The sequence below is a fragment of the Stegodyphus dumicola genome, chromosome 5 (assembly GCF_044657685.1).
Source record: "Stegodyphus dumicola isolate Sdum_Otavi_A_Nest chromosome 5, ASM4465768v1".
NCBI lineage: Eukaryota > Metazoa > Arthropoda > Arachnida > Araneae > Eresidae > Stegodyphus > Stegodyphus dumicola.
Window position 1 is genome coordinate 203,052,543 of NC_140772.1, and position 12,957 is coordinate 203,065,499.

A 12,957-nucleotide genomic window follows, 5' to 3' on the forward strand; every position below is an offset into this window, starting at 1 on the left:
GATGTTGTAGATCAACATACTTAGGAGATAATCAAAAACTTGTACAACTTACACAACAATACCAAGTAAAAAATATACAAAATGATATGGAATTCCATTTTAGAAGCAATTTAAGAATTAAGAGAACAAATAAATACACCTTTCAACATACTCCTGCTTAGCTTTCCACATAAAACATACTAAATGATACAGTTAACAGCGACTTGAGCATATTTTAATATTCTACAATACAACAACATAACTTACAAAGAAAAAGTTTCAACATTACTGAATATTATTTTATTCGTGTTTTATATAAACAGCTACATAATACTAACTACAGAGTAATACTGGCAAAATGGAAACCAACATTACATTCCAAAGCAAACACTATACTGAAAATACAACTCTTCTTACATTTTAGAAAAAGTTACATGTAGGAAGACATAGATGTTATTTTACAAAAAGAGTTATTTTGTCCTGAAGTAATTTCAAGAAAGAGAATCAAAATTTATCATTCTTCTTCTGAATTTCCTTAAGACTAACAATACCATTAGATTTACCATTAGCAGTGGTCCAAAGCCAAAGAAGACGCAAGGAAAAGTTAATGCTATCTTGTTAGAACGTAGACTGTTACTTTGCCGCTGGTATGTACTACAAAGAGTATTGACCAAAAGTTAAAATAATGCCAAAGGCCTCTTTTGCAAATGTAACAAAAATAGGCGCTAAATTTACGCAGGCTCCCCCATAGGTGAAAAAGTCAAAAATGAGTAACTCATGTGACTAAAATGATGGAAAGATTAAAATAGTTCATGCAAGTGCAGAAAGACAAAATTCTCAAAATGTGGGGATAAAATCCGCAAACTTTTAAGCTTCTTGTCTCTGTCACTGCTTCATACCACTAAGCAAAAGAGCACTTCCCTCATTGCTGTCGAAAAGGAGAAGTCTTTCATCACATGATAGAAGATACTTGTTACTCATTTGTTTTCAAACACATCAGTTTAATACAGTGGTTCTTATACTTTTTCACTTCATGCACCTCTCTTACCATTGCTAAAAGATCATAACCCCCTTACAAAGCTTATATATATATATATATATACATACATGTGATGATTTATTTTGCTGTATATAACTTGATATTAGATGAGAGCTTGATTAGGAAAGATGACAATTCACTTTTTAATCATGGCCAAAAAAACTGCTGTGTAGGTGACTGAAAATTGCACTGTAGTGGTCGAATGGAATTTTAGAAGAAGCACAACCAGGTTGGTAGTTAAATATTTATTTTTGGATGATGAATTTTTTAGCACATATCTTCTAAACTGGTAGAAAGAACATATTTTATGCTGAAATTAAATTCACTCACTGTTAGAATATCAAAGAAAAGAAAGGAAAGGTCTAGATCAATTTTAAACACAAACTGGATGGCTCGAATAATCGAATTCATAATAAATAAATCTTGTTTAAATATTTTTTATTGCCGTCAAAAAGCATCACTATGTCATTTACACAGAAAATTTAAACCTGAAAAGATAGTTTTCGCAGTAATTTGACCACAAAATAGTGCAGGTGAATGAAGTTCATTAGCTATGGGTACTCTCAGTCCAGTACTTGCTGACATTTTTAAAACCAACTAATAATGACACTATTTTGAAGCCAAATTATTTGAAAAACTACTTTTTTTAAAGTCTGATTCGATATGTAGATGACATGTTCATATATTTTTTATGGTAATCAAGATGATTTAACTTTTTTTTTTTTTAATTCTGTTGTGAATTTGATTGATCCAGCCACCCAATTCACCTTGAAATTGAATCTGATGGTTCTCTTCCTTTCTTTGACATTCTAATTATCCACAGCAAATCTGACTTTCAGCACTGCTGTTTACTGTAAACCTTTTTCTGTTTGCTTCCCCATGCTAAATCATGTTATGCAGCTTAACAAGAGATGGCTTCTTTTTTATCTTCTGTATATTGCATTCTCAATGACTGTGTTCTTCAGAATCTTTGCTTTTAAATGAATTGGATTATTTCAAATTCATTCACACTAACAGAAGATTTTCTGCCATGATAAAGCCTTCAAAAAACGTTTCATCATGCCATCAAAGACATTTTGCAGTTACAAATAACATTAACATTGTCCCCATTCCATTCCATCCTTCTATTAATTATATAGTTGCATAAATTCTTAAAAAATGAGTTTCAAATCGTTTTGAAATTTATATAATATTTTGTCACTATGGTTTGGAATATATTAATCAGATTAAAAAAGAATTAAAATATCATGTTATGGAACACAAATCTTATGTCCAATAAGCAGAAATGAACAAATCTTTGATAAACAACTATAGTTGCAAACTTAATCATAATTTTTTACTTTGGCTCAGCAAAAATTACTTATAAAGCTCTTTCAGTTGATGAATTGAATTTTCTTGAAGCTTTTCATATTTACACAAATTTACCTTATTTAGTTAATTACATAAATTCCAATTCAATCCTTCTTACACTTTTCGAATTTTAATTAATAGTTTTTAACATTTCATTGGGATTTTCCTCCATAGATAGCAATGCATTTGTGTTTGCTTTGCTCCACCCATTGCTTTTGATATAAATATGGTCATAACTTCTCCCATTTTGGAAATATATTTTTACTCTTGAAAAAGAGGGATTTGTGTCTAATCACCCCCAAAATCAATGACAAATTAAAGTTGTTATTTTCTCTTCCAATTTGATTACACATGGTGTTTGATAGAGCTGACGATAAGCTTTGTTTTCTTAAATATTTATCCAAACTTGCTTTAGTGGATACATGCTTTATTACTTTAAATATTTAAAAATTTGAACTTCAAATTCAAACTACCTCAAATTAAGACTGAAAATTATATAACATTTTGAAAACACAGACAGGAAGCTTCTGAAAATATAAAATATTTATATGTGCTCCCCTAGTACAGAAATAAGTACAATAAATAAAATATTTGTTTTGTTTTATTCTCAAATGTGATAAATACACAAAAGTTGCATTACTTATTATAGCAAAGCGCAGCAGAACTATCTGCAGAAGGGAACACGCTTTCAATGAGAACTCTCTAAAAGAACATGGCTTTGTATTGATAAATATTAGAACGGGGAAAAACCACAGAAACACCCATGCAGCCAGCTCAATTGCCAGGTTACCCAGAAACTAAGATTGAGCTACCAGTGATTCATGATCTTGATTACTGCAGTTGTTAGCAAACAAATTTATTGACTAATATCACATTAAAAAATATATTTTTACATTAAAACTGATCATTTCCTAGAAATTACAGAGCAACTGCAAAATGAATGTTAGTCATTTTGTTGATAACAGTCCATACTGAGTAAAACAAGGTCTTAAAATATTAATTATTAAAAACTTCTCATTTTAAATATAAAAATGGAACTTTCTGCGTTTAACTTTGTAAAATACAATGAATATTTTGCTAATTTGACTTTATATTGAATAGCATCTGAAAAGTAAAGATTTTGTATATATAGTACCCTTCAGTGTTGAAACAGTTCTCAAAAATTCCCAATGTCTTATTTTAGTAACTTATTCGAAATACGTGGTCATGAATCAATATTAAGCCAGTAGCCATCATTCAAGATAGCTTATATAGAAGTGTAAAAGCTAATTTAATTAAATGATCTAAAATTACATATTGAGGCAAAAAATGAATTGAAAATGAAATTTTAAAGGCTTTAAAAATAAAGGAAAAGTAATATATATGAATATATGTATTTATTTATTTTTAAGAAACTGAGCATACGAAAACAAATTTTATTGTCTAAAAACAACATGAAAAATTTAATTTAAAATTGGTTCTAGGAAATTATTTTACAAAAAACTAAATATATGAATATAAAAGCTGAAACTAACCTCTAATCAGAGGGTTATGTGGAGGCATATCTAGACGTGGAACATATTTGATCAGTTGATCCCTCAGACAAGACGAAATGGTTAGCTTTTCCATACACGATTTCAGCCAACATGCTTTACATCTCGCACTAGAAATTCTACGAGCTACAGTTTCTTTTGAACCATCTATATTACAGTTTCCTTAAAGAAAGAGGGGAAAATATTATATGCAGATCAAGACTTTGAATATTCCAAAACTTTACACTTCTGAATTTGGAAGCTGTAAAAATTCAGAATACTAAACAAGATTAATGTTTTTAGAGAAATGCAGTATGAACAGCAAGTTCATATTACGTAAGAGTGAATTAAAAATAAGCATAGAATAGTGTAAAATTCATGTACATACATCAAAATAAAAGCATAACAATAATGAAACATGTTTACAAAATTTGATAGTACACTAAATATGAAATACATCATCCTGTGGCTTTACCATTCCACATGATTGCCACTGATTTCACCCATTTTGTGTGCTCTAATTTCATGTGATCTTCATGAAACTGAGCTTCAACGATGTTGAAATTAAAAAAATTATTGACATACTACCTCTTGTTTTCACCCTATACCAGCGATTCTCAGCCGGTGGTACGCAAGAGAAAAATAGGTGGTATGCAAAAAAAGAAAGTATTTCTAACTGTTAAATTCAAAAATTGAGAAACCCCACATCCTATTTAAGTTTTTTATCTAACAATCATAAATTTATGCGATCTGAGCTTTGTTCAAGGTCAATAGCCACTCACAGAGCAAAATAATCTGTTTCTGATTTCACAAATATGCTCTTAGCCATACACATAACAAAATTTGTCATAAATGATGATTTTAAAAGGAGTAATAGAATGGATATTGTATTTAATAAGAAATAAAAGTAAGTTCTCAAAAAAAGATAACAGTAAAGATAACATTAATTCTTTTAGAGTAGATTGATTTATTAACATGTCTACACTTCATGTCCCTGCCATTTCTGGGCTCCTATTATTTGTATTCCTTACTTTTCTGCACGATTTGAGAATATTGTCATTGGTTTTTTAAGAACTTTTAATATATTGTGCATTTAAATAATTGTGAAAAAATAATAAAACAAATCTGGATTTTCAGAATCGAAAAATGGCTAGGATTGACTAAAGTGATGATTCATAAGTGATGGATCCAGGAAATTTACTAGCACTAAGAATATTGAAAAGAAAAATTGTTCATAGAAAATATAATGGAAGTTATTTATTATTTGGGTTTATTTGAAATGAAGATTAAATGGACCTTCAACCTCAATGTGTTTGCTGTGAACTATCATCCAATCAAGTTACGAAACCATCATTTTTTAAACAACATCTTCAATCTAAGCATGCCAGTTTAAAGGATAAATCTGAAGAATATTTTAAAAGGAAATTATCAGAGTTCAAAAATAGTAAACAAGCACTGAAGAGTTTTGTTACTTCAAGTAAAAAAGCTTTGGAAGCTAGTTACCTAGTAAGCCTAAGAACTGCCAAGACAACAGGTTTGCACTACTGGAGGAAACCTTATATGACCAGCAGCTAAAGATATTGCTTTAACATTATTCAACAAAAAAAAGGCTAATGAACTTAATAATACTCCATTATCAAATCATACATAAGTCGACTAATTCATAAAATGGCAAATTCCATAAAAGAGACACTTATTCAAAAAAATAAAACACAGCGAGTATTTCGCATTGCAGTGGGATGAAAGTACTCATATAACGAACTTCATTCAATTATTAGTTTATATACATTTCGAAGATAAATGAACTGTCGAAGAGTATTGATTTTGTTAATATCTTCATGATAGAACAACTGCAAGCAAAATTTTTAAATTGACAGTTTCATGCCTGAGAATGATATTCTTTAGAATAAGTGCATTGCTGTATACAGTTAAAGAGCCCAAGCATTAACAAAAAAACATTCTGGTGTTATTTCTCAAATAAAGAAAGTCACACCTGAAACTAAATTTGCTCATTGTTCTATTCATAGTGAAGTAGCCAAAACAATCCCTGTAAACCTAAAAATCGTTTTGAATCATGCTCTGAAATTTGTTAATTTTATTAAAAGCCAAGCTTTAAATTCAAGAATATTTATGATTTATGCCAAGAGATGGGCAGTGAACATGAAACACTTTTGTTCCATTTCAAAGTAAGGTGGGTTACACAGAGGCAAAGTTTTAAACTGTCTTTTTGAACTTCAATCACAAATTCAATGTTTCTCTGCGGTTCAAAATTTGAATTGCAAAAATGTTTATTTAGTGAATTATGGTATGCATGTATAGCTTATTTAGCTGATATCTTTGGAAAGTTAAATTAATTAAATTTAGGATTACAAGGACAAGTGTTAATTTGTTTAATATTAGAGATAAATGCAATAATAAAAAAATCTGACCTAAAAACCAAAGAATTGGATAATAATATTTTAAGCTTTTTACCACTTTCAGAAAGTTTTCTTACATTGACTAAGATAATGAAATAAAAATGCTCAACAAAACTAAAATATGACAATTAGAAACTTAAAACAGCATGCAGAACAATTGCTTCTTTCAGATGTTACGAAAACAAATTGCCTAAAGAAATTGCATACACATTGAACGTAGAAATAAAAATGATGACTATAATTTTTTCAAAGTACATAATCCAAGAACTTCTATAGCAGAACCTTAAAACTAGTCCCACAACTAACCATTTTCACCACTACTTTACTCACAGATATAAAAAGCACAAAATTTTTCCTATAGGGCATAAAACACATACACACTAATTCATTAAAGATTTAAAAAAGTTAGATGTCCAATGATATCAAGCCTAACATTTCACCATGTCCTTTCAGCCTATAAAACGGGTAAAAGGAACATAAGCATACTACATAATCATATAGTCAATCTACAAGTATCAGTCGTTTCAGAACCCATTCTAATCATTAAAGAGCTGTTCCCACTGGGGTTTAACTGAGCTAATGGAGTCAGTTCCATGAGTCGACTAGCTTCGCTATGCCTGCAGTTAAGATTTTTCAACTCACTGTCCTATGGGGAAAAAAACAGGTTTTGGAGATGGGTCAGCTACATTAGTTATTGTCGTTAACTCAGATAAACCCCAGTGGGAACGGCTCTTAAGAGTTAATACAAAATTATCATAAATTACATAAATGCAACAGCACAGCCACTCATACACATAAAAACCAAACAAAAAGGATTTAACTGTGCAAAACTTTCATAACATCATTTCTATTAATTATTCACCCCCAAATAATATTACATTTAAGCACTATTTGAATGAAATGAAAAATTATATCACACAAAATAAAATATTTACCATCTTTAGTACAAAAATACTGTTTAGGCATCTTAGCAAAGCTTTCAAAAAATCTGTTGCAAGGTTCACACACTATCTGGTCATAAAGTTTTTCAGCATTAGAATGAAGCTTTGCGAAACCACATACAGCACAACCAACAGAAGAGGCACAGTCGCTGCCACTTGAAGCACCTAGCAAAAACATTCAAATCACAAATAAAATATAAACATCTCTTAACAAGAAATAGTTGTTTGAATTTAAATTATGCGCAAATTTTACCATATTACACACAAATTGATTAAGACTCATACTCATTTGTTTCAATTACCAAACTGGTAAGCCTTTGAACAACTTTTAATTTTCAACCCCAAATATTATTCCAGTGAGTAAGGACACAAGCTTAGACTAAAAAAATGGATCATATTAACTTATGTGAGTCACCACCCTGAATGATGTGTGGCACTATTTTCCCACAAAAAATAATCAAAAGTTGCTAGAGAGGTTTTCCAGTCTGATAAAAAATTTACCCTATCTTCAGAAAATTATATATTAGAAAATCTTAAAATGCTACATTTAAGCAACAAGCATAGTGCTAAAATCTTTTAACTTAATTACACTGAAAAATTATAGAACATTACTCAAACTAAACACATTACTCTTGCTTTAAAAATTTAAAAAAAAAAAAAAAAAAAAAAAAAACTACAGAGACTGATTTACACACTTAGAAATATTATATTATTGTATAGTGATGACTAGAAACATACAGAACTATGCAAAACTTTAAAAAGTAGCAAAAATCTTACACAATGCACTTTTGGAAGGCACATCTATTTGATCCACAGAAGGAAGGCTGGGTAAAATACTCGGTCCTTTCTCTGAAAAGGTTTGAATATTCTCATTTTTGCTCTCTAAATGTACACCATCAACCACAGGAGCGTTTTCTGACTGCCTTGTCCGCAGATTTAAACTTCTCTTTTTTAACTGCAAACGAGCTTTACGAAGGATATTTTTAGTTCTTCTTTGGCTACTTGAACGTTGTTGTTGCTCATTTTTCCACTGTGCTACAGCAGATTCAAAATTGGATGACATTTTGACTTTCATTTCAGAAGGATCTTTCAGACGTCCTTCCCACTGAGATTTGAGCAATTTTTCTATTTTTGCTGCAACTTTTTCTAACTTATCTTCAGGTTTCTTCCCATCCTCTAAAACATCTGAACTGTCATTTTCTGCCTTATCAGGTTCATTTTTAACATTATGTAACACATTTCTCTTAACACTTTCTACAACTTTGGGTGGCTTTTCTTTAGCTTTCTGAGCCATCTTTTCAGCATACTTACTTACCATATCTGGCTTAATTATATCCTTAAAAGATCCAGATGACGTTCCAGTCCCCGAACTGCCATCAATGTTCTTCTTCAATCCAAAAGGATATTCATAATTCATCTCAGACAGTTTCATTTGCACTTTGAGACTAGGCTTCCAAGGTCGTTTTCCTTCAACCACAAGAGGTCTGTCTAAAAGACCTACTTTTTTCTTCAAACTTCTTGAATGTCTGTTATCTTCCATTTGAGTATTATCTGGGCTACTACCACCATCCATTGCAGAAATGGTTTCAGAACTCCCACTTAATGAAGATCTAGAAAACTGACTTTCATCATCTAAAACATTTGTATTAGGTTGATCACATTCATCCATATATCGTCTACGAGGAATAATTTTTCTAGATGAACGAGCACTCATAGGAGGCAAAATGAAACGTTTACGTCCTACATATAAAGAGCGTTTTGATTTTGGAGTAAGAGGCCTTTTTACAGTTTTGACTGAATGAGCAACATTAGTATTTTCAATACCTACACAAGTTGTTCCATCTCTCAAATTTACAGTCGGTTTCTTTTTTGAATATGATTTATGCCTTAAGCTGTTTTTGCCCCTCTCATTTCCAGAGTCTAATGCTAATTTTGTTTGAACTTTTGAATATTTTCTTGTTGATGAATACATAAAACATTTCCGAAATTTCTTTTTTACATTAGGGCGTAAGCTTCGCCTACGCCTCCGTCGACTTTTCACTTGATGTTTAGCCTTTTCAAGTAAATGTCTAACAATAGCTCGTTTTTCTGATAATTTTGATTCACAAGAATGTACAGGTTCATTCTTACTATTATTATTAGCAATATTGTTTTCAGGTTGATTACTTACAGCAACTGATTCTAACGAATTTGATATAGGTTCAGTAGGACAGATAACTTGAGAATCTTCTTTAATATTTAATTTAGCTTTCTTACACTTTTTCTCACTATACACATTGTCACTATTTACATTTGATTTACAAAGCCCATCTTTCAACATTTTGTCATAAGATCTACGAATAATGTCTCTCATTCCTCTTCTTTGGCGAACTGATGAAGAAGTAGAGGTATCAGAATCTGAAGAAAATATCTTCTCAATTTCTGATGCAGCTGAAGAAGATAAATCTTGGCTAGATTCTAAATACCGATGAATAGCTTGTTTTTGTTTTAATTTAACAGCAACAAGAGCTTCAGCCTGTGCAAGATCTTCCAGAGTAAAGCCTTCAAAATCCTCCTCCTAAAAAAAATTTAATAATTTAGAAAAATTAAAAGGGCACTCTCTTATAAATAAAAAATATTAAAATAAGAATATTAGTTTCCTACAAACTACATATTAGACAATTTTCAAATAATCCTGTCTAAATATTATAATTTGTTCATCCTAACACTATTTTAATATCCAATGCAATCTTCAACAAAAGACTGCAGATTTAACTTAATTGAAAAAAGCATTAAATCTAGTACAGAATACCATGAAGTTAGTTTGTAATTTATTCCCAGACAGACCAATGATGTCAAATGCTCCAGATATGTACTAAGGTAGAGAAAGTTATGCTGGACAATTTTGGTTGATCTTTGGATTATGGTAACTTGGTGATTTTTTGGTGAAAATTTGGCGACCAACTCTGCTACAGCAACCCTCTATTTTTTTTCGCCGCCATTTTGTCTTCACGAAGTAAAGACATGTTTCTTTTCTTTTTATTTACTGAACACTTTTTTCAACAATGTACTTAGCCGAATTACACTTATGCTAGAAATTTTATTGCAACAAAACTGCTTAATCATGACAAATATTAACTGCAAAATTGGGAAAAAGTGCACAATCGCAAATTCCTTGCGCGTTTTTCAGAATAGCACATACACATAAACCATTTACACGTCGACTTATTTTTACTTAAAAAAACATCCCAGAATTGCACAAAAATGGCATTGCACACACTCTTAACTTTATCCATCTACACTGCTATTTTCTCATAAATTACAAAAATTTGCAAGAAAATGCAAAAAAATTCTGTGAATCTTTAAACTCGGTAAAAAGCACAGCTGATCTTTGGAATATGGTAACAGGTAGTTTGGCGACATTTTGGAGGCGATAAAGGTTACTACTTAGGACTTTGGGAATAATGTGAGAAGTACTCAGTTCCGATTACGCATTATTTTGTGTGAGGGAAATGAGAGATCATGAGATATGTCATGTGACATTAATGGACGAATCACTGTTCTTTAATCGGAAAAGGGGGTAAATTTGTAAAAAATATCTGCTGTACAGCATTAGTTTCATTCTATGTTCTGTGAAACAGTGTGAAATATTTGGATCCCATGGCCCTATATAAAGTAAATCCGAAATTTTTATTGCGTTTATGTGTAATTGAAAAGAATTGCTTAATTGCGGATAAGTATGAATGTCCAACATGTGGGTATGAAATGAGATTGTGCGAAAGGATGGATATTACCAATAAGTTTGAATGGCGGTGCAAGAAATCTGGTGAAAATGGACATTTTGTGATCCGCCATGCACTCAAGATTCTGTAGAAGATTAGGTAAGTTAGTATTTTTAATTATTTGAGGATATTATTTTTATGCATTGTTCTAAATGTAAGGAGTAAATAAATTAATATGGTATTATTGGAAAATTGTTATTAGCAATGATTTAGTTTAAAGTAATTAGTATTAGTAATTAATTAATTAGTTATTAATTAGTATCTAATTTTTATTAGTTTAATGTATGTACTTATTTATATTTTAAGTAGTGTTTTCTAATTTAATTATATTTTAATTTAATGATCTTGATTTTGAGAGTTACATGTTTGTAGTATTTTGGAATACGTTTGAGTAGAAGTAAATGTGCATGGAAAGAATTTAAGTATTTGACACTAAGTATTTGGAACCATTTTTAATGTTTGCGTTAAAAATTTGTAGGTGAGGTTTATAATAGATAATTTAGAGCAGGGGTCTCCAAACTACGGCCCGTGGGCCACATCCGGCCCGCGGACAGATTTTGTCCGGCCCGCGGAGAGCTAGCATACTTGAAAACTCCTTTTAGAGAACATATTTTTTATAGCAAATTAAATTTAGTTTACTGAAGTATTCTAATTTTATGTTGAATAATTATTAATATGACATCTACATTGATATGGTCATGGGCTAACTACTCATAACATTGTTGTAGGCTTATTGTTATTGTTTTTGTGATAAGTTGGATAAAGAAACACAGAATTGTAATGAGTAAAGACATGTATAATATGCAGAAAATTTAACTTCAGTACATAATAACTAACAAATTATTGAAATGAATCCAACTAACATTTTATACATTTTATATAAAAACATAACTTATAACAAGCATAATGACATATGAAATACTAATGAGATTTATGTAACTGAGATTTTCCACTGACAACAGTTTGTAGCTGTGGACTAATTTTACTTGTACCAATTATTAAAATAGATTTAAGATGCTCATCAGTTAATTTAGATCTGTAAACATTTTTTGTGTACTTCATTTTGGAGAAGGTCTTCTCACACAAATAAGTAGTACCAAAAACAGAAAACAGCCCACGAGCAAATTTATGCAAATTATCAAATTGTGTCAGTGGAAGACTCTTATAAAATTCCAACAAAGATGAGTTTTGATATTTGTTCTTAATTATATCAATGCACTGTAGATCAATCATTTCCATTTGAAGTTCCGGGGCTAGGGTTTCAATGTCAGTATCAAAAGGATTCTGAAAAATCTTAATTTGATTCGCAATGGCATCAAAGTCCGAAAAACGAGTATCAAAATTTATTTTCAAAGCACTCAAAGTTTCGATTGCAAAATCAATAGGAAACTCAGTCTCAGTGGTGTAGCTGAATATTTCACATGTTCTAAAATGTGAAAAACATTTACTTCGTAGTTGTGATTGAAACAGTATCAATTTCTTCTGGAATGATTTGATATTAGTGTATAAATCAGGAAGATGCTGGTTTTCTCCTTACAATCTCAAATTCAGTTCGTTCACATGTTTTGTCAAATCAACATAGAATGCTAACTTCCACATGCGTTGTTTTGTAATTCAGTAAGAGGGCGATGCTTTTCATTCAAAAAAATTTCGATCACTGCTCGAAATTAAAAAAAGCGCTGAAGAACTTTCCCACAACTAAGCCAACGGTACGGCAGTATGATAAGGTAAGTAATTTTCTCCAATCTCTTCAATAAATTGTCGGAATTGTCGGTGATTCAGCCCAAAAGATCTATTAAATTAACAGTTGATATGACTGGTTTCAGAACTTCAGACATATCCAAACATTTTCCGCACAAGGACTGTTGATGAATGATACAATGTAAGACTAATGGTTTTGAACCACCATCATTTTCTACAGCCTTTGACACAAGAGCGACCACTCCTTTATCTTTCCCA

General features: G+C 30.8%; 1 protein-coding gene across 3 annotated transcripts in view; it reads right to left on the reverse strand.

The window, feature by feature from the left end:
• Positions 1 to 12,957, reverse strand: part of trx (histone lysine N-methyltransferase trithorax) — a 215,579-nt gene that overhangs the window by 191,849 nt on the left and 10,773 nt on the right. For all 3 annotated transcript variants that reach the window (XR_015041387.1, XM_085817559.1, XM_085817560.1), the window contains exons 2-4: positions 8,015 to 9,794; positions 7,232 to 7,402; positions 3,883 to 4,062 (exon numbers count right to left, since the gene is read on the reverse strand). Coding sequence is in view for 2 of the 3 variants with exons in the window: in XM_085817559.1 (XP_085673685.1) it covers positions 3,883 to 4,062; positions 7,232 to 7,402; positions 8,015 to 9,794 (2,131 nt within the window). In the remaining variant the exon portion in view is untranslated. The remainder of the gene's footprint in view (positions 1 to 3,882; positions 4,063 to 7,231; positions 7,403 to 8,014; positions 9,795 to 12,957) is intronic.